General features: G+C 33.5%; 1 protein-coding gene across 1 annotated transcript; it reads left to right on the top strand.

The window, feature by feature from the left end:
- The first annotated feature begins 14715 nt into the window (after positions 1–14715).
- LOC131653262 (uncharacterized protein At5g08430-like) lies at positions 14716–21686 on the top strand. Its single transcript, XM_058923355.1, has 8 exons — positions 14716–14866; positions 16789–17549; positions 17931–18034; positions 18695–18754; positions 18907–18957; positions 19332–19402; positions 19782–20392; positions 20597–21686. The coding sequence occupies exons 2-8, from the start codon at positions 16868–16870 to the stop codon at positions 21121–21123; spliced, it is 2106 nt and encodes a 701-aa protein (XP_058779338.1). The 5' UTR covers positions 14716–14866; positions 16789–16867; the 3' UTR covers positions 21124–21686.
- Positions 21687–23668: the final 1982 nt, after the last annotated feature.

The following is a 23668-nucleotide window of genomic DNA, read 5'->3' as shown; positions in this document are numbered from 1 at the left end:
ATTATGTGAAGTTAGTGAGAAAAATGAAAGAAATTGGTGTTAAAAAAATAGTTTTGGCCCTTGGAAGGTTTGAACCCACGCCCTCTAGGTCACTCACTCAAAATAATACCACTGGGCCAAGGCGCGCTTGGTGTTAGTAACTTGCACTCATTTGATTATGTTTCAAAACAAGTAGTAAATCTTTGAAAAATAAAAGAATCAAAAAGTCTGGGGCGAGGGGGATTCGAACCCCAGACTTTGGGCATGAGGAGACTAAGAGCGCATGTGTGGCCACTGGGGCAAATTATTCAGTCGTTTATAAAACGCCTATCACTCAAAATAAAATAAACTCTGCCCTGAGATTTGAAATTTGCGCGCCACCACCATTGTCATCTTCTTCCTCAAGCTCCAACGATTTGAATTTCTGAACTCTCTCAATTCTCAACCATTTGCAATGATATAAAGACCAAACTTGCTCTAAATTCACTCACGATTCTAAATATGTAACTAACATGTATTGATATTAACTACATCTAACTAATTTACCAGAAATCGTGAAGAACCCTAAAATTTCAAAATCAAATTAAATGACTATACTGAAAGATAAATGAATGATGATAGAGGGTTTTCACTCCTCTGATGATGCTGAACAAGATAGAATCGAGCTATTTCACAAAGAATACTTAAATTAGAGAGGTGGGGTTCAGAAACTTACCTCTGAAAATGGAGGTCGTGAGGATGATGGAGAGCACCTGGGCTTGAATGAATGATCTCAATTGCTTCCCTGAGACTCAATGATGCTAACTGAATGCTTATTGTAGCCTGAATCCTTCTGAATTGTTCTATGGACCTCCCTCGATTTCAGCTTCAAGTGAACATGGAGGGTGTTGATTCTTGAGTTACAGATGAGCTGCAGCCATCTGGTTAGCTTCACTATGACCTGAGGAGTGTGTCTGGATGATTGGCTTGGCTCGGAACCTCCTGAATTACTCCATGGACCTCCAACTGCAAATGCTCCAAAGTGAGAGCAACAATGGTGTTCCTCCACTTACAGAAGTGATCCAGGTGCTTGGATCACCTCAAATGACCTCCCTTGAGATGTTAGAATGTTCACTTCCCAAAGATGAGCTCTGGTTTGAAGAAATCGATTCTTCTTGCCAAAGAACTTTGAAAAACAATGAACATGAGAAGAGAAAGAGAAAGCAAGGAATATGGTTGCTTTGGTGTGTTTTTGAATGAGGAATGCCTCTGTATTTATAGGCAAATGGATGCAGATCAATTGGCTGTGGTGAGCTTGCTTAGTGTAGTGAGTTTGGTTTCTTAGCCATGAAGAAATTCAAAGAATCTCCAAAATGCAATGATGCATTTTCGGGCTAGCTTCCCCTATCCATTGATTCTATCTGATCTTAGGGGACATTTCAGATGCAAAGTGAGCTCTAATTGGTTGATGAGAAGATTCCTTGGGTGATTCATCAATTTGCCATAAATTCACAAATGTAATCATTACATAATCACATGTTCTTGTTTTTAGAATCTTCTTCAATTCTTATGGCATGGTGAAAATGAATGCATGGCATGGTTTCAGATGTGTTATGGGTCGTGTAGCATCCATAAGAGAGGTTATTTGCACAAAATTTGCAAAGTCCAAAAGTGTCCATGACCTATAATTTTACTTCATGAGGCCAACTTTGAACAAGCATAACTCTTAGCTCAAATTGAATTTGGAGAAGGTTGAACACAATTTGGAAAGCCCTAAACATCTACTTTAAATCATTAGTTTATGTCTTCTTCAGAATCATTTGGGAAATTTGTGAAAAATGAGCCCAAAGTTGGATGAAAACTAAGTTAAAACACTTAGAAAAATTTCTAAGTGTTTATGACCTAAACTTCAAAATTTCCAAAACTTCATAAATGATTGATCTTTTGAAAAAAGTTCCTTTGTAAGATGTTGTTTTATTTTGCAAGATCTACAACTTTCATGTTGGAAGTTTTTTGAGTTGTGTAGGTGAAATTTTGAGTTCTCACCATGCCTTCAAAAACCCTAATTCCCGACTTTTTGCTCCTTGATGAATTTCTTTGAATTTCTTTGGTCAAATGACTTTAATATCCATATATTGATGATATTGATCTTTGAAAGTCATTTTTTGACCAAAAACCTTAAAAGTCAAAGGTGATCCCATACAGTTGACTTTTGCCTGACAAAGTGAATTTTTGGACTTTTGTGTAGAAACAAGATCTTATCCTCAAATGAATGATGTAAAATGGATTATATTGAGGTAGTAGAGACTCTTGAATCATGTCTTGAGTTTTGGATCCATGCCCTGATTAAAAGTCAACTATCTTGGTGAATTAGGCCAAAAACCCTAATTTGTCGACCATAGGACAATGATGAGTGTAGACTTTGAATTGAGGTGTAATGTCCAGTGGATCTTGTCATAAGAGTTATTTGAAGATGATTAATGTCTTTGAATGGTCTCTTGGGGCTTTTTAGGGTTTCCCAAAGGTGATCCCTGATTTTAGTCCTTGATAGGCTCCAAACCCTAGTCTGTTGATCTGAGTAATCCTGTGCTTAGATGACTGGGTGTCTTAATCAATCATAGGTGTAATAATGAGGCTTTTGAGTCTTATGATTGTATTAGAGACTAATCCCTCTATTGATTGATCCCTTGCCTGAGTTTTCTTGTCTTTGAACACCCTCGATTGAATGTCAGGCTGCTCTGGGTACTTGCTTTGACTTGATGAAAATCCTGAAGATATGTCATCTCAGGGGGGTCAAAAATTAGGGTATGACAGGAATGTTAGCCAATATCACATTCAACATAACCATTCTAACTCCTATTGAAATATGCTTCTATTGCAAATTTGACAACTTACACCTAAGCTTCACCAAAATAGGATTCCAAGAATCTCTTCTCCTATGTTTGAATCCCACTAAAATACCAGGAAATCTGAAAGGAATTTCGCCAATTGAACAAGCTAGAAATCGTTATTTGGCTTGCATAAACTCCTCCTTCAAATTGATTCCAATAAGTTTGCGTTTGCATATATTCACACACAAAGCTGATGCAAGCTCAAATCATGTATGCAAAACTTTGATTGTCTAGAGATTATAATCACTCATAAGGATGGTGTCATCAAGTTTTTATTCAAATCATGAAAATACTTTACTCGAATCAAATATTGGTTGTAAATTTTAGATTTTGGTTATATATTCTTGATTCAAAACATGGATTTAGATGACTTGAATTGTAACACCCGTATATTTTAATTTTTAATTTAAATAGAAATTTAATTAATAATTAGAATTATATGTGGTTTGAGGGATTTAATTGGAAAATGATGGTTTATGGTGTTGGGCCATGTGTGACGTGAAGGAATGAGGGGGGTGTTATGTTAGTAAAGGTCTTATTCCAATTAAAGTTTATTTTATAAAATAATAAGAATTGGGAATAAGGAAAAGGAACGTGAAAAGCAGAGCAGAGGAGATGAGGGATTGGAAAGCTGATACGTGAAGAGGAGCAATGGAGGGAGAGACCAATCAAGAATCTTTGGCTAAGGTAAGGGGGGACTCTCCGGTTATCATCTATTATCGTGTTCTTGGATAATAATATTGATTAGGGATGTTGTTGAGTCAATTGGATTATATGTCGGGTTTAGGGAGGTTATGAATTGATGAAAATTGCATGGATTATTGATTGATTATGGGTTGTTTTGATGTGTGATGATGAATAATGATGCAATTGATGATTAACTGCCTGTATATGACGTTTAGAGTCAGTTTTGGACTCAGATTGAGTCAGATCGCAGGATCTGACGCAGACCCGAAAATCTGTGAAATCGCCAGTTCGCGCCGCGTCCTAGTGTTGGCGCCGCGAAGGCGTACTTTTTCCTCGCATCGCGCCGCGTGCATAGGTTGGCGCCGCGAACGTGTTTGTGTGCTTCAGGTCGCGCCGCGAACTTTGGTTGCGCCGCGTGCTGTAGCGTTAGTTGTTTTCTTGGAAACGTTAAATGATGTGTAACTTTCGAACCGTAGGTCCGTTTTTAGTGTCGTTTCGAGCACGATGAATCTTATGAGATAGCCTATGTGTTTAAATGATGAAATGAGGTGTGAATCCAATTATTTTTAAATATGATTTTATTTCTTGATGATTGATGTATTGTACATATATGTGATGAGATATGTTAAATACATGCTATGTTGAAATATTAATCATGTGACGATTTGTTTAATTGGATGATGTATTGTTGACATATATGATGAAATGTGACAATATAGGATGTTGCTTTGAGAAACATTAGGATGTCATGATTGTTGAGAATTGTATGATGATGATTGATTTGTTTTGGAATGATGTGGATACATGTGTGCTCTTCTTATTGATGATGATGATTGATGTGGACACATGTATATTATTTAATAATGATGATGATGATGAGTGATTGTATTTGAATGATGCTAATGTATATAAACATACTTTGATGATGATGATGATGTTGATGATGATGATGAAATGAGTATTTGACGATGTTACTCGTTAGACTTGACGATGGTATAAGTATGTTGTATATGTTGCATTCATTCATGTGCATTGATGATACTGTATCCATAAGGGTGTGTTGGATCAGTGAAGGGCATGATTCCCATTGTGTGGAATCTGTGCTGGCAGGGCCGTATCTTGATGATGTTGGATCGGTCATGGGTTATTCCCATTTGATGAGGTTGGTACCACATGCATAGTGTCAGTTCATACATATGCATACTTTTATAACATGATTGGATGTATTCCAGTGTTATAAATATCGATGATGTGTTGGTTGTGTGTTTTGTTGAATTAATGTTGAGTATGATTGTCTGTTTGAAAAATGTGTTCTGTTGATGTTTGTGTAAACGATAGATGTTCCTGATAATCTGAATATGATGAAATTGGGTGAATGATATAACTATGATGTGTTGTTATTTAAGATGCAATAACATTTGTTAACTGTGATGAGACTCACCCTTACTGTTGACATTTTCAGATTGAGGATAGCTGCTTTCGACTTGGTGAGGATTAGCTCATAAGTCAGTGTATTAGTGTAGCGTCAGGTGTCATGCTCTGATATTGTAACACTGGGGGAACGTTAGATTAGAGTTTATGATGATACTCTATCGTGTTGTTATTGTATTAAATTATGTGGGATATTGCATAGATGATGTTATGCTTATCCGTATGATGAATTTTCCGCTGTGTAAACATGAGATGTTTGTGTATTATGACAGATTGTTCCTTAGTGAAAGTATGACAATGAATTTATGATAATTTGTTTTAAATTGAATTGTGGCACCCTTGTTTTCATGTTTTACTCTGAAAATTATTTTATAAATTTCCGTGGGGTTTAGAAGGGTGTTACAATAGTGGTATCAGAGCAGGTCGGTCCGTCCGGCCAATTGTCGAGTCAGTTGAGTGGCGCGACAGTTGTACACTGTCGGCGTTTTATCCCTTGGTACACGACATGTGAGGGAATCACTGTCGGTACTTGGCTGTTTTGTTGCAGGTGTTGGATTGAAACAAGTGGGGGAGAAGCTTCGCTTCTCGGTTATGTTTCAGTTGCAAGAAGATTGATTCAGTAGGCTGTTGTTGGCAACAGTGCGAGTGTTGTCGGAGTTTGTTGTTTTCCGAATTGAAGGTGACTTGGAACTAAGACTTCACTGGGAATCGAGTTGGAACATCTTGAAGGAAGATAATTAGAGGTAATTGACAGTTATTGTAAGAGAAGGAAATTGGAAAGTTGCAATGTGTCAGCTGTGCTGGTGTGCTGCGAAGCTGTCAGTTGAGTAGCCTTACGACTCAGAAGAGGTTCAGCTGCAAGTTTGCGAAGAGGATTGATGTAGTAATGTTCCAGAAATTGCGCTTCGGCGATGGGAAGTGTTGCTCAAGTTATAATGATGTTTGGAAGTAAAGAGATATGATAAGGGGCTGTTTGGAATGTGATAGAGTTGAAGAGAATGAGTTTTGGAGAGAGATTTTCGTAAGCAAAACGCAGGAAAATTGCTGAATAGCTGCGGAACTCAGAAAATTCATAACTGGAGTTCTGGACATCCGAATTGAGTTCCGTTTGAAGCGTCGGAAAGCTAACGAGATGAACTTTGTTATAAAAATGGTTGCAGCAGCTGTAACATAATTAATTGTGACAGGATGACGTTGGAAGGAGGCGAAGTTACGGTTACTCTTGCTCTTATAACTAGACTTGTTTATTGGTACTTCACGGGATGTCAGTGTCAGTGTAGAATGGATCGAAGGAATACTTGGAAGGTTTTTTTGAGAAGTAATTTTAAGAATTGAATTTACCAATTGAGGAGTTTTGGATATATCGTATAGAGTGTCGCTGCATGATGTCAGTGTTGCATTTTCGGACAATGATTGGAAAATTCATATCTTGGGTTCCGAGTGTCGGATTAATGTGCCGTTTGAACCTACGAGGAGGAGGGATTGTGTTCTAATTTATGGAAGAGTTATAAATACGGTAGAGTGACCCTATGAGGAGAGATTCTGAAGTCGGTTATAGAAGCGTGAAACTTGTTGAATAAGAATGCCTACTACCGCGATTGTTTGAAACAACGTGGAGTAGAACATGTTGTGGATGAATAAGTCGATGAGATGTTCGGTCACAAAGATGATTTGAATACCGATGGATTTTAGTGAATGAGTAAATTAGTAGTAAAGATGGGACAAACTTTAGAACCCTTGGAATCGTATTTGTGATGGCAAGGTAACGATAAGTATAAAAGAAGGATTGTAGGGAATTTCTAACATTGTTGACGTGAGGGAGACTTTGTTGAGATTCCGAGTGGGATGATAATTGGACGTGAAGGATGTAATAGAATTTGGATTAAAACCACGAGTTATGAATGTTGTGCTATTGTGTTGCGTAGGAAGTTTTTAAATATGTCGGTGCTAAGGATGAATGAGTTAGATTTAATTGGACAATTTAGAGACTTGAGTTGGTATGTGAAGGTGATCCTAATAGTGTTAGATTGAGTATGCTAGAAGATGACTAGTGGTATTCTTAACGAGATTAGAGAAGGTCAGAAAGATGATGTTGAGTTGATCGATAGGTTGACTTTGAATTACCAAGGTAAAGGCGGTGAATTCAGAATCGACGGGAATAATATAATGAGGTTGAGTGATTGGATTTGTGTAACTGATGTTTTGAGCTTCGGAAGAATATTCTAGAAGAAGGACACCGTAGTGGATTATTGAACTATGACGATGTTAATGAGTTTGGGTGCAAACTCGGAAATGGACACTATTATGTAGTAATGACGGTTTATGCTTAAATATGATTTTCAACTAATATTGACAAATTTAGGACTTGATCACCCTAAATCTCTTGTTGGTAGTAGATGGAATCATATAGAAGAGATAAACTTGTTTTGTTACCTTAATGGTTTAAGATGTGATGAATACTAAGCCGTGAGAATAATCACTCACTATGTTGTGTGAACTTATGAAGAAGTGAATACGAAAGAGTGCAACATGGTGGATGATAACTTAAGACGGGTAATCAGAGTCGCGCAGTGAAAGTGTGATGTGGAGTAGTGTTACGAGTACTACTCGCGGGAAGTAAGGAATTAATATGTCGGAAGCCTACATAGAGGATATGTATTGATCTATATGTTGGATTTAGAATCCATTGGATGTAAGAATGTCGTGTCGAAGAATTATAACTCTTTTGAATAATTGTCGAGATGATGAATATGTTATTACGGTTGTACGTAGTTAACGAGTATGTATTCGGTGAAATTAAAACGAAGAGTTGATGTTATATGAGGTTGTCATAATTTTGTGTCGTTATTGAGGTGATATTGTAGATTCCAGATATAATGAGGAATTATACTCTATGAAGAGAGAAATTGATTTAATTCTTAGTAGAGAGCGTGATTCAGTTTGAGCTATTTTGTAAGCAATGGTATATTGGGACTGATGAGTGTAATTATAATTACTTGTGTGCACTCGTTCCGATGGCCGTGATGTTTAATAGATGTAAAAAACTCAAGAATTTGTTTTTGAGTGCGAGTAAGTATTATTGAGTGGTAAATTGGTACCATGAATGATGAAGAATGATTCTTGAAAACGAATGAGTAAAGAGAGTCAGAATCGGGTAAAACTCAGAAATCTATTTGGTATAGATGATTGTGATGAGTAGTCAGAGTAGTGCGGAAAAAGCGGAATGTAACGTGTTGGATAATTGTTGGTGTGACTTAAGAGGAGTCAGATAATTGGAATTCAATGGTATAAGAATACGAGTATTGAGTTTCTTGAAGGAAGTGGTTGATGAAAAATGTAAGTATTACATTATCACTTAGATGGAAAAGTGTGTCTAAGGTTGGTATGTTTGGTAGATGGAATGCATTACTGCAGTGTTGATCAAGTGTGATCATACTATGGATTGTGTAATTGTAATTCTCAGTTGTTGAGTGTATTGTATAGGTTATGCCTCAACGTTCTATTGTAGTTAACCTTTTAGAGATATAATGAGTGGTACAACTTTTGATGGTCAAATGCGACGTAAGAATCGGGATTTGAATGTATGAAACATGTTCCCTGTTGGTGATGTCAGATGGATTTTTAGGATTGACCGATGGTAATGTTAATTGGGAGCTGAAGAGTCATGTGGAGGACTCTTATACGAGCTGGTTACTTGAGGTATGTTTTCGAGGACGAAAACTCTTTTAGTGGGGGAGAGTTGTAACACCCGTATATTTTAATTTTTAATTTAAATAGAAATTTAATTAATAATTAGAATTATATGTGGTTTGAGGGATTTAATTGGAAAATGATGGTTTATGGTGTTGGGCCATGTGTGACGTGAAGGAATGAGGGGGGTGTTATGTTAGTAAAGGTCTTATTCCAATTAAAGTTTATTTTATAAAATAATAAGAATTGGGAATAAGGAAAAGGAACGTGAAAAGCAGAGCAGAGGAGATGAGGGATTGGAAAGCTGATACGTGAAGAGGAGCAATGGAGGGAGAGACCAATCAAGAATCTTTGGCTAAGGTAAGGGGGGACTCTCCGGTTATCATCTATTATCGTGTTCTTGGATAATAATATTGATTAGGGATGTTGTTGAGTCAATTGGATTATATGTCGGGTTTAGGGAGGTTATGAATTGATGAAAATTGCATGGATTATTGATTGATTATGGGTTGTTTTGATGTGTGATGATGAATAATGATGCAATTGATGATTAACTGCCTGTATATGACGTTTAGAGTCAGTTTTGGACTCAGATTGAGTCAGATCGCAGGATCTGACGCAGACCCGAAAATCTGTGAAATCGCCAGTTCGCGCCGCGTCCTAGTGTTGGCGCCGCGAAGGCGTACTTTTTCCTCGCATCGCGCCGCGTGCATAGGTTGGCGCCGCGAACGTGTTTGTGTGCTTCAGGTCGCGCCGCGAACTTTGGTTGCGCCGCGTGCTGTAGCGTTAGTTGTTTTCTTGGAAACGTTAAATGATGTGTAACTTTCGAACCGTAGGTCCGTTTTTAGTGTCGTTTCGAGCACGATGAATCTTATGAGATAGCCTATGTGTTTAAATGATGAAATGAGGTGTGAATCCAATTATTTTTAAATATGATTTTATTTCTTGATGATTGATGTATTGTACATATATGTGATGAGATATGTTAAATACATGCTATGTTGAAATATTAATCATGTGACGATTTGTTTAATTGGATGATGTATTGTTGACATATATGATGAAATGTGACAATATAGGATGTTGCTTTGAGAAACATTAGGATGTCATGATTGTTGAGAATTGTATGATGATGATTGATTTGTTTTGGAATGATGTGGATACATGTGTGCTCTTCTTATTGATGATGATGATTGATGTGGACACATGTATATTATTTAATAATGATGATGATGATGAGTGATTGTATTTGAATGATGCTAATGTATATAAACATACTTTGATGATGATGATGATGTTGATGATGATGATGAAATGAGTATTTGACGATGTTACTCGTTAGACTTGACGATGGTATAAGTATGTTGTATATGTTGCATTCATTCATGTGCATTGATGATACTGTATCCATAAGGGTGTGTTGGATCAGTGAAGGGCATGATTCCCATTGTGTGGAATCTGTGCTGGCAGGGCCGTATCTTGATGATGTTGGATCGGTCATGGGTTATTCCCATTTGATGAGGTTGGTACCACATGCATAGTGTCAGTTCATACATATGCATACTTTTATAACATGATTGGATGTATTCCAGTGTTATAAATATCGATGATGTGTTGGTTGTGTGTTTTGTTGAATTAATGTTGAGTATGATTGTCTGTTTGAAAAATGTGTTCTGTTGATGTTTGTGTAAACGATAGATGTTCCTGATAATCTGAATATGATGAAATTGGGTGAATGATATAACTATGATGTGTTGTTATTTAAGATGCAATAACATTTGTTAACTGTGATGAGACTCACCCTTACTGTTGACATTTTCAGATTGAGGATAGCTGCTTTCGACTTGGTGAGGATTAGCTCATAAGTCAGTGTATTAGTGTAGCGTCAGGTGTCATGCTCTGATATTGTAACACTGGGGGAACGTTAGATTAGAGTTTATGATGATACTCTATCGTGTTGTTATTGTATTAAATTATGTGGGATATTGCATAGATGATGTTATGCTTATCCGTATGATGAATTTTCCGCTGTGTAAACATGAGATGTTTGTGTATTATGACAGACTGTTCCTTAGTGAAAGTATGACAATGAATTTATGATAATTTGTTTTAAATTGAATTGTGGCACCCTTGTTTTCATGTTTTACTCTGAAAATTATTTTATAAATTTCCGTGGGGTTTAGAAGGGTGTTACATGAATCACATGACTCGAATCATATAAAGCTTGATTAGAATCATAAGAACAACTTTTCTGTGTTTTTAATTCTTCATTCAAATCATTCACTCTGTTGACTAGACTTATACCATTTGCTCTTGAATCGAATTAAATGGATATTTTCTCTCATTTTTGTGCCTTATCTCCAACACATATAAATCATTTTTCAAAATCCTCTCATAACATTCTATAATTTAGAATACACAACACATTTTTATATTTGTTCTGAAAGTGAAACAAAAATTTCTCTTCATCTTCAACCTCCAGCCTCTGTCATTGTTAGATTAACTTCTCAATCTAGGGTGCGAGATCTATGTGAGGAGGTTTTTTTTTGTGATTAACATTTTTTTGGATAATTTTGTGTAGTTGTGCCTGGGATTGACAATCTAGTGTGAAAAAGAAGAACTTTTTTTCTCTAAGATTGCTTTGTTAGATCTCTATGGAAGCTTCTTTAAACAAAGCTAGAGTTTCTACAATCTTCAGACAGTTCAAGACTGAGAAAGGAATTGATAAGACCGAGTAAAGGTCGTTGTAGATGGTTGAGGCAGAATTCTTGAAACTGGAAGATAGAAATCGAGATCGAGTAAAGGTTTTTCATATATAGGTATCTTACGTTCTATACAATCAAAGAGGGGATTTAGATTGAAAATCATTTGTTTTCAACATCCTTTTTAATTGTGATTGAATTAAAAGACTGTGAATTTTATTCAAACCCATAGTGGAAGAACAACAAATTTTCAATGGGAAAGCATTTGAGAGTGAAACAGTCATAAAGAGAGGACGAAAGTGTCAGACCACTATAAATGTGATGTATTCTCGATGTGTGTGTATGTTATATAAATGTTTAAAATTACATGTTGTTAGGATTTATCACATTACTAACGATTTTGTGTATAAGAATTAGGCTTGTGTTAGATTGATGTCATAAACATTCTTAGGTTTTATTAAATATGAAAACTGTAATAATACATTTCTTATTCAATTGAAAAGTGTTGATTTACACATCCCATATAAATCAAATTTTATGTCAATTGAAGCATTGATTGATAAAGTCTCTTCATTATTTCTGGTTTAAGTGTATACTTCGCCAATCCAAAAGTATATATTTTGTACGAATATTCCGCTACACTGAATGATTTTTATCGAACTATATTTTAAACAGAAAATGTTTTTCCTTAACTGGCCTTTTTAGAAAAGGTCTATTCAACCCCTTCTAGACCACTTGAGTTCATATTCTCCTCCAACACCATCTACCTCAATTAATATATAATATTTGGGTTATTTCACACGCCTTGTTAACTTTATGTTGATATAATTTACAATTGTGAAATATTATGTCAATATTAAAATTTTAGAGTAAAATAATAAATAAATATTGTTGTCACATATTAAAATCGTGCCAATAGTTTATATCCAAAGTTAATTAGTACCTTCCCACTCCAAGTGGAAATAGGGCAAAGCAACTAACATGGCTTACGACTTAGCCTACATAGGACCAAACCATGCCATATTTCTTTTAAAATAGAAAAGGATTAGACTTTTTATAGGCATATTTAGCTAAAAGGCTATGTCGCAGGCCATAAAAAAAGTCTTTTAAGCGTATCAGACAGACATATTTAAGTAAAAATGAATAACTTTATTATTATTATTATTATTATTATTATTATTATTATTATTATTATATTGTATTTTGATCTTTGAATTAAAATATAAAAAAAAGTTTAGTTTTTCCTTAAGAACTTATGAAAATAGGTTGAAAAAACCTTATGAAGAATGTCATAAGTTGTTATCATAATTTGTTTTTATAAGTCATTTCAAAAAAATAATATAGCAAAACTTATCCTAATAGGTAAACTCGAATGTATCAATAAAACTGAATATTTAGTCTCAATGATCTTTTAATTTGTTAGTCTATTTAACATTACTTGAATTGCATATTTACAAATGTTCAAATAAAATAGGCTTTTAAGTTGGCTAATAGGTCAATCAGACCTTTGAAAAGGCTAGGCTCATGCCTAAAAATAAGCTTATGATAAGCTACAGAACAGACTTAGGCTTTTGAATTTTTTAGTAGGTCAGACTCAGTCTTGGCAAAACCTAACTTGACCCAACCTATTCTCACCCCTACCTCCCACGTGTTCTAAATAATAAACTAATATAATGTTTTGTCAATAAATAAATATTCACTTTTATTATTTTATTTGGTTTTTGAAAAATAAATTTAAAATCAAATTGCAACGACTTTCCAAAAAGTGATTTAAAGAATCTAATAATATTTAATAATACTGGTTTCAATTTTATCATCTGTGAGCGGTTTTGATTTGAATCAGTTTGAATACAAACACATCAATTATTATTATTTTTAAATATAATGTTCGAATTTATTTTTGTCCTTTTATTTCAACTAAAATCAATTTTTTCTTTGTTTTTAATCCCGCGTTTTTATTTTATATTTCATATTCTTTGAATTTTTTAGTCTTCGTTATTTTTACTTGATATACCATAATTATTGATGATATTTTACTTTTATAAAATCAAATTAAAGAATCTAATAATATTTTATAATAATTTCCAATTTTTTTTATAGAATTTAATAATATTTAATAATTCGTGATTTCAATTTTATCATCATTAGGCGGTTTTGATTTGAATCGGCTTGATTGTAAATACCTATATCATTTCTATTTTTTAAAAAAAGCATTCGAATTTATTTTTGTCCTTTTATTTAATTTAAAATTAATTTCTATCTTTGTTTTTAATCCGCGTTTTAGGTTTTATATTTCACGTTCTTTGAATTCTTTTAGTCTTCGGCATTTTTATTTAATATACCATAATTATTAAAGATATTTTATTTTCACAAAATAATATTAAAGATTTTAATAATATTATATAATATTTTTCTAATTTCGCTTTAATAATACACGGTTTTCAATTTTGTTATCTATGGACGGTTTTGATTTGAAACGGTTTGATTATGAATATTAATTATTAGCGTCTTCTTATAAAAATGTCCGAAAATAGTTTTTGTCCATTTATTTTGATTAAAATAATTTTTTATTTTATTTTTAATCCGTGTTTTTGGTTTTCTATTTCATAATTTTTGAATATTTTTAGTCTTCGTCATTTTTATTTAATAAATTATAATTATTAATAGTATGTCACTTTCACAAAATCAAATTAAAAAAGTTTATATTAGACAATAAATTGGTATATTATATTTAAATGATAAAATTACCATTATAATGAAATTATATATAATTTTAAAAAATCAATATTCATATTTTAAAATAATACATATCTATTGTCTTGTGAAACACTTTTTAAAATTATTTATTTATAAAAAAAAGAATATGCATTAGTAATATAAAATATTTTTACATCGTCAACCAATAAAAAACATGTATTTTATCAAATTACGCTTTATTTTTAAAATAGCCTGAATGATAAAATTTTATTAAAAAATAATATAAAATTATTTACACTGATAGTGCATTACCTTTAATCTCTATATAAATATTAATAATTTATTTTCATTAATTTAGAAATATAAATAAATTTTATCAAACATTCTTAACAAAATTTTAAATTACTAAAAGTTACTAGAAAAAGTAATTATAGTAATAAATTGTAATTACTAGAAAATTATAATCTGTAATTATAACTTAAATAGAAATATTTTTAATAAAGAAATTATTTATATTTTTAGAATTTTTTAAATTAATAATCTAAATATTCTTTGTCGATAATATTTATTTATATTTTATATATTAATATCTATTTATTAATATAAACAAGTTGTTGATATTTATTGGTATAAATACTCCTATTCTTCCATTAGTTTTGTCATTCAAGCGAAACACCCACACGAGTAGTGTACCTGTAACTACTCACCACATCACTCTCACCCACCAAACACCAACAGAAACCTTCTGCTTCTAGAATATTCCTCACCGTTCTCCAACCGCTTTTGCCTCACTCAACTCTCAATCTCTCGGTATTTCTCTATTTCTTTCAATTTCTCTATATTCTTTCCCAAATTGCTTATTGTTATTCAATATTCATACTGTTAGTGTCGTGTCCTTCACGATGACTATGGTGTTTGTCGTTTTTCTTCCCTAATTTGGGTTTTTTTCGTTAGGTTGAATATGCAATTGTGAATGCATGTAATGAATTTTGTTTTGTTTTCGGTTTGATTCAGTTAATTTTTGTTTTTCATTGGATTTTCTAAATTTGTGTTTATTTTTTATATTTTAATTTTATGTTGTTTATACTTTTTTTTTTTGGTATCTTTTTGTGCATCTTTGTGTTGGATTTGTTTTGGAGTTAAGAAGAAAAGAAGAGCGGGGAGGGGTTTGGGAAGAAAAGGAGGGAATTTTCTTACCTAATTTGGGAGATTATTTGTGGGGTATAGGGGATGAGAAAAATTTACTCTAATTATTTAAATTGAGCACTTGGTTCTTTTTAATTTCAAAAACTTTTTGAGTTTTTACCCATGTAGCATTGGTAGCTTGGAAAAAAGGTGTGTCTGTGTTCGAAAGCGACACTTGTGATTACGTTTAATTTATTCATTTTTTCAAATTATTATTGTTGTCAAGATGTGAGTGTTGGCGTCGTGTTTCCAGTTTCTGTGCTTCATATGTTTTTATTTTATAAAATTTGTGTGATTTAAATTGATAATAATGAGATAGAAGGCTAGAGTAGTGAACAATTGTGATAGAGGGAAGATGAAAGCAGTGTTATCAAATAACGGCGCCATAGCTGCTATGGCGGATATACATGGTTGTTTTTGGGCTCGCTGCAATGGTAAATATCGACCGATATTGCAGATTTTTCTGCCGTAGTCCGTTATAACGGCAATGCAAAGCGGCTGGTATGACGGCAGTTTGGCTTAGCACCATGAACCGTCATCTACCTTCGACAACTTTGTTTCTGAAAAGGCTAGATCTATTTTAAATTTGTGAAATGGTAATATAATAATGTTGGTAAATTTAGTGTCTATAGAAATATCTTTTGAGCAGGCACATCCATCAAAACCAATGAAACACCAACAAGTTGCTTTGAATAGTCTCTTGCAACATCAAGGCAAAGATAGTGCATTTAAAATTGTGGTGCTAAATTTCGATATGACTAAATAGATCAGAGATATCAATAGCGGCGCTATCCTAGAATAGCGGCCCAGAGCTGTGACTCTCTCCTATTCGATGTTTAACGGATAGCGGGAGCATGACGCTTCTTGGCTCGAGAGGGTTTGAACTGGTTTGAACACGAAAATCTAGATTTACCCTTAAAATAAATAAATCTGGTTTGATTTTACATATGTTTGTTTTTTTAAGTAATAGTCATTTAATAACTCTATTCCTCTTCTTCCTCTTTTATTTTATAGATTATTCATATAACTAGTCTAAAAAATAGTTAAATAGTGGTTATCCCGCTATCTCTTTTTTGGGGTTGGCCGCTCCGCTCCGTTGTTTGGGATTGATAACTTTGAAATAGGTTGACCTTTTTAAATTTAAGCAACTTAATTGCCATTTTGAAAATTTGATGGAATAAACTGTCCAATCCTTACAGTTTCAATGATCGAAATGTTGATATACTCTCTAGTTTCGTTACCTTTTAAGGATGAGTGAAAGTGTTTGAACCATCATGCAAGGTTGGGGATACTCTCCATTCAACTTTGTGCAGTCTTGTTTTCTTCGACTAATTTCTGTTGCCAGTTTTTGTCTTTTAATTAACTTTCTCTGATTTTATTTTGAATTTCTCATTAAAATTTTAATTCTTAGTACTTCTAAGTTCTTCTTTGTTCAAGATTTCAATAGCAACACAAAATGCATTTTCGAGGTGTTATTTTTTTGTTATATTTTTTTACCATTTTCTGCTGCCAATTGATTTCTTTCTTTTTAAAAATAAATTTGACAGAGGTGAAAAGCGTGGAGATGGACAGATTTGGTAACTAGCTGAAGGGGTATCTGCAGAGGAGCCGGCTGAGTTTAGGGTAATGATAGGAAGGATGGATAATGGAGCACAATCTGGTTTTGACTGGGCAGAGGAAATTAATGGAGAGGTTCAAAACTGTGTGAGAAAGAAAAGGAAATACAACAAATCAAAGAAAAAGGAATACAAATACAATGGATGGGGATCAACTTCCCTTATTCAGTTTCTCAAATCCATTGGTAGAGATACAAGCAGCAAGATAAGTCAAAGTGACGTCACTAAAATTATAAATGATTATGTTAAGCAGAATAACCTTCTTAAGCCTACAAATAAGAAAAGAATTCTGTGTGATGTTAGGCTCCAGTTGTTGTTCGGAAGGAAGAGCATTAACCGGATAAAGATTAGTAACTTTCTTGAGTCACACTATTTAGAAAACTGTGGACAATCTGATGAAGACATTCTGTTTGACTCAGATGTTGATGAATATGCATGTGAAATCCCCAAACCAGCGCCTTCGGAGAGGAAGAGCCAACCGAGGAAACATGTTGTGGAAAAACCAAGAAGCTGTTTTGCCGCTATCAATTCTTCCAACATCAAGCTTGTTTATTTAAAGAGGAGTCTAGTTGAGGAACTTTTAAAGGACCTTGAAACTTTTGAGACCAAAGTAGTTCGAAGTTTCATAAGAATCAAGTGTGACCCAAATGACTACCTTCAGAAAAACTCACACCTGCTTCTGCAAGTAAAAGGTGATTTGACTAGTTTTTGTAGATTATGCCATTGCATTCTAACAGTCGCTTATTCTTTTTTTTTTTTTTTATGACTTTTAATTGTACAAGCTGCTTTCGAAGGTATGCTCATCAACTGCATTAGAGTGTGTTAATTCAATTTAGCTTATTCTTTTGATGTCATTACTGTGTGTCACGTGTTGGATGTTATATTATTCTAATTGAACGATTTAGACCATTAACAATGTGTAGCAGTGAACTAAATAATCTTATTCCATTTGATCTCCTTCCGAAGTCATTTTTACTGCTACAAATACAGTTATATATGGCAGATATAGAAAACATAGATCATGATTTTTTTTTAATTAACTGAAATATAATTATTTCTTGAATATATTTCAGGTATAAAGAAGGGCTCAGGAGTCGATGGGGAAATTCGCTTGCAAGCTTCTGGTTTCATTAAAGACATTACCATTAATATGCTATCAGACGATAATTTCTCTGAGGTACTGCTGAATTATCTTACTATTTGTTAGCTTTATTTAGTAGAAACTATGGTCTCTTCCTTTGAAGATTAGCTCAACAAGTAGGATCATATTGTATTATTAACTCAAAGGTCCTTGGCTTGGTTCGTGTTAGTGAAACCCTTCATTGGCAAGTCAATCGTAACTTAAGTACCATTTTCAATAGCTTGTGCCATGCTTTACACTTATAATGGGGCAACTTTTCTGCCGCTGAATTTTCATGTACCAAAATAAGTTGTTAGCTCCAGCCTGAAATGTTGAGTTCACTCTGTAATCATTTCTCTTAATCAATTTGTAAAAAATTAGTGCTGGATTACTTTATTGACTTTTACATAAGCCTGTGTTAACTGGAAGTTGATTATTTATTGGTATTTCAGCATGCTGATTCTCTTCAGTACTGTCATTATTAGCCTACCTAAATAATATACTTTTTGAATAATGTGAGGTTTAGTCATGGATGTGGCGGAGTTATAAAACTTAAAATATTTCACAAATGGAAATATCTATGCAACATAAAGTTATACCAAATGCTAATTAAGAAAATGAATGGTGGGGGAACAGCTATGCATCATAATGGTACATTATATCAGTTTTTTGTGGTTTTAAAATTTTGGGTTTTTTAATATATGACTTTGGTTTCAGGAAGAGTGCGATGATTTGCATAGAAGAATTAAAGACGGCTTACTCAAGAAACCTACGATTGTACGTTTTTCTCAGTACTCTGACACTGAATCATTCCAATTAATGGAATCCTTGCAGAACTAGAATGATCAGTTTTCTTGCTGCAAGTCTATGTCTGGTGCTTTATTGTATCTAAAAATTATGACAATTTTTTTTGTTTTGTTTTATGGTAGGTGGATTTGGAGGAAAAGGCTAGAGTGTTGCATGAGGATATAACTAAACATGTAAGCAATAACCTTTGCATTATGATTTATTCCCTCATGTTTAATTTCAGTAAATTTCTTACAGTTTCTTGGCTTGCACATCTTATAAAGTGACAGGTTATTGTCTCTCCTTAGATACTATTCATTTTATACACGCTATATCTATACCTTATAAAGTTATATATATTCCTTGTACTTGTTGATGTCTTTCTGAATGATAATTTCAGTCTACCTATTTAAAATGTTCTTATATGCATACACCTCTCTTGTTTGTGTAAAGTAAAACTGCTGCACATCCGGTTTCAAATTATAATTTGTGTTTGTTCTTTTGAAATATGTGCCTGATTCTTTGCCTAACTTTTCTGCTTTCTTGTTATGTGATGAATCTGCGACAGTGGCTTGCAAGAGAACTTGCTCTATTGCAGAATCTTATTGACCGAGCAAATGAAAAGGGTTGGCGAAGAGAATATCCTTTTCTGATATTTAACTGATAGTAATAATTTTTTTCTATGCCATGGTAATGTCTCTATATTCCTGTTTTGCTTCAGAATATGTAGTGAATTTTGGCACCGAACCTTGTTAATGCATTATGCAATACTTGTTATACAGCTAAATTTGTTCTCTAGTAGATTTTTCACAGTTTGTTAATTCGACTCCTAGCTTCATAGTAGATAATAATCATTTTCTATGACTCATGAATAAGATATCAGTCAATTAAAGTGATGAACATTTTGTATTAGGATTCTGACTTTTTGTCACGAGTATTATGATATATGCTTTGTTTGGAAATTCTTTGTAGTAAAAAACTTTTATAAGATAGGTATTCCTTAATCTATTGGAAGCACGTTGGACGGGTACCTTCAAAGAAGGGAAAAGCTTAAGAGACCGGAGGAGCATGAACGGTTATTGCATGTAATCCCTGAAGTTATTGCTGAAGATCTAGAATCTGAATCTACGACAACAGATGTTCCAGTTAAGAAACTCAAAACCAGTTTCCAAGAGTTTTCAGAGACTACCTGTACAAAAGCATCATTAGCATCTGAGGTCCCAGAGGCAGTTGCAGATGATTCTGCAGATTATTTCTCAGATGATGAAGAATGGTTATTCCATGGGATTCCCCAAGTTACTACTGATTTTCTAGATTTTTCAGAATCCCAACTCCCCGAAGTTCCAGATAAAAAGGCAGAAGTTCCAGATAAAAAGGCAGAAAATAATAGTATGCAAAGTTTCTGGGAAGCTACTCGTACAAAAGAATCTTTAGTGACCGAAGTTTCAAATCCGGTTGCTAATGGTTTTGCATGCAAGGCTACAAAACTGTCTCTTACCGATCAAACCGATCAAGAAAATGAGTCACCAAAGTCGATTCTCAATCTTAGTGGACCATCAGAAGTTCCTCTTTTCAGCATGGAAATTAATAGCACTGCGTTGAATTGCATATCTCGCGACGCTTCTGCAGGTTTGTTAATATCAACCATTTTTTCCCATGATCCTCTATTTTAATATAAACATAAAACATGTTTGTTTGTCTGGGGTTCTGCTTAATAGTAGTACTGTAGTATGTTGTTTGGTTGGAGGTGTACTTAATTTATTTACTATGCCTCGAAAATTCTAAGGATAATCAGTATCTTTATTCATTGATGTTCTTTGCATGTTTTGGCAGTTAACCAATGGTCTAGCGTGTCTGTTCAACAGCAACCAGCAAAAGAAACAAACTTCGCATATAAGATGGATGGTGTATCTATGACGGCCAAATCAAATGAATTTCATATTGGAAATAAGATCTCTCAAGCACCAACAGTCAATCAGGTACGGCCAGCTCAGGTTCAGGTTATAGAACTGAGCGACGATGATGACGATGAGGAAAGTGAAAAACCAAGCACCATAAAACCTCTCCATGAAACACCAAGCACCATAAACCGTGTTCATGAAAATCTAAACACCGTAAACCGTGTTCGTGAAAATCTAAACACCGTAAGACCAGTTCCTGCTGAGGAGTTACAAGCCTTGGTCTGGCATTACAGAGATCCTCAGGGACAGGTGCAAGGTCCTTTCTCCATAGTTGCTCTAAAAGGTTGGAGGGATGCTCACTACTTTACTCCAGACTTCAAGGTTTGGAGGGCAGGCCAAAGCCAAGACCAAAGTGTACTATTGAAGAATATTCTACCCAAATTTTTCCCCTTTGGATAAAATTTCAGGAGGTGTCAGTTTAACTGGGATGTCAGTTATCAGAGTAATGCTTTTGTCATACCAATTTTGATTTTAAAAAAAAATGATGCTTTCCTATCCTGGTCAATAACTTGTTTTGATTTTCCGGCAACAGACGAACAGCTACTTATAACTGTAACTGTCTCAAATTCCATCTGATGTCTTTGTTCCATATCAATAATTTGATTCTCTGGTAAACACCAACTTGCTTGTCTCCCTCTTTATCTAGCCCAATGGTTGTAGAATGTGTGCTGTGTCCAATTGTCAGGCAAAGGCCAAGGTTATTCAAGCTGGTGATTGTGGAGGCTGTTGGGAAATATATCAAATCGGTGACAGTTACAAAAAAAAAAAAAAGGTTCACTTTCAAATCATTCCAACAAAAATTGAATATCAAACAATCAATGTTTATTATCTGTTTTTACAGTTCTTTTTGTCAAAAATAATTTTATTGGATATTTTTAATATCCAAACTGAGTTACAGATCGACCTTTTTTTGTGTGGCATTGATGAGACATTTAATATATATTATTTGGTGCTTTTTTTAATGCTTATTAATTTAGTATTTTCTATTCTTTTTAGCACTTGATATAATTGTGTTACATCACAATACTATTCTTTTTAGTATGCTAATGTTATTTAACTTTTAATATAAGTCATTTAATATAAATATATAATTTTTGAAAATAAAAAATCCAATCGAAGAGAAGAGAACCACAAATAGAGGGGGGAGAATTAGGCCAAGGCCTCCTTAAGAATGAACAAGTCTAAAGCTTGCATTCCAAGCTTTGTTCAACAAGAAATTTCTTAGCTATAGGCGATGTCTTGTCAATCCAAAAATAATATCCATTGAGATTGAGATTAAAGCTAACTTAAAGTTCTTAATCTTATACATAATTGTTCCATCAATTTCTAAGCTTTCAAAGAATTAGACTTTGAGAGGTAAAGACTATAAGCACCAAAGTTGAATATGTCTCAATCCATAAGTATATTTCTCTTATGAAACTAGCATCTAGTATCACTATTCTTGAAAATACATACATCCACAAGCTGAGGAAATGTAAGTTGAAGCCCCGTCTATATTGCATTTAGTCCTAATGAAAATAAGAGGCTGGCGTAAGACTTTCTTGACCTTAGGAGCTTTGAAAGGGTGTAAATCCATTTTAATTTCTCAAGGAGAAAGAAATCAATCATAGGGGATGTGGATGCCTTGGTTAAGTTACATGTTATGGATACATTGAAAATAATTAAACGGATGGCAGGCTTCCAATGATTTTCTTGTTAAAGTACCTATTGGTTCCTGGAAAATCAAATGGGCAGAAGGAGATTGATGAATGCAGCTTTGACCAAATATCATGAACTTGATTCAAGTGAAAGTTAATGCCAAGAGTAGTAGAGAGCCAAGTCCAAAGATTTACAACATAAGAGCATTAAAAGAAGATATGAAATGAGGTTTCAATGTTGTTCAAACACAAGCTACATTGTGAAGGGAGGCTGCAACCTGAAATCACCAAATTTTCATCACTAGGCATTTTATTATGCATAATTATCTCTTGGCCAAGAATTTAAAGTAGAAAAACAGCTGCACCATATTGTTTTAGCCCAGTCTAGTGGGATATAGTCATGAACTTTGAACATATAAGCCTGCTTTAAGGATAGATGCCATAATATATATATGCCATAGCATCTTCAAGGCATTGACAACCTAATAAGTATTAAAAATATAGAATTCTTTTGAAGCAAACAATATAAATTGAATCATTTTATTCAGTTCAATCATATAGAAATCACATTAAATTCTCTTGAAGCAAACAATATAAGTTGATTTATTTATTTATTTTATTAATAGTCTAGTGGTTGGTTTTGTACAAAAGTATATGAAAGTATTTAGTTATACATCAAAACTATATTTATAAGTATTAAAAAATACAATTATAAAGTAAAAAGGTATTTGTAAGTAGTTTCATTATTTTAATATTTTTTTTCAATTTATTAAATAAGATTAAATATATTGTTAATTTTATTATTTTTAATATTTTAAGTTTAATATCTATGTAAATTTATTTAATTTTAGTTACTAGATTAGAGAGAATGGTAGTAAAGTTTTGATATATAATTATCTTTTATGTTTGCATTAATTGCAAAATCAATTACAACATAACATTTATAGTGTTTGAAAGGTGATTTGGTAATACATAAGGATGTGAATGGTAGGGTCTAAGGGTGGCAAAACAGTGCTCGGTCTATTGGACATATCCATTTTGTTCATATTTTTTTTGGAGGATGGAGTAAGGATTTAATCTCATATCTAAAGCTTGAAAAAAATCTTCTTACCTGAGTCCATATCCACATAGACATCAATCTTTATACTCGTATCCGTATATTATGGGTACCTAAGTACCCGTACCTATATCTATTACCCGTAATTCTAAAAAAAATTAATTTATCAAACGAAAAATATCGTATCATTTTAAATTTTTAACAAAATTAGCAAAAAATTCAAAGATTTTACCGTTGAAATATAAAATAA

This window comes from Vicia villosa, linkage group LG2 (genome assembly GCF_029867415.1).
Source record: "Vicia villosa cultivar HV-30 ecotype Madison, WI linkage group LG2, Vvil1.0, whole genome shotgun sequence".
Taxonomy (NCBI): Eukaryota; Viridiplantae; Streptophyta; class Magnoliopsida; order Fabales; family Fabaceae; genus Vicia; species Vicia villosa.
This window is presented reverse-complemented; position numbering and strand designations above follow the sequence as displayed.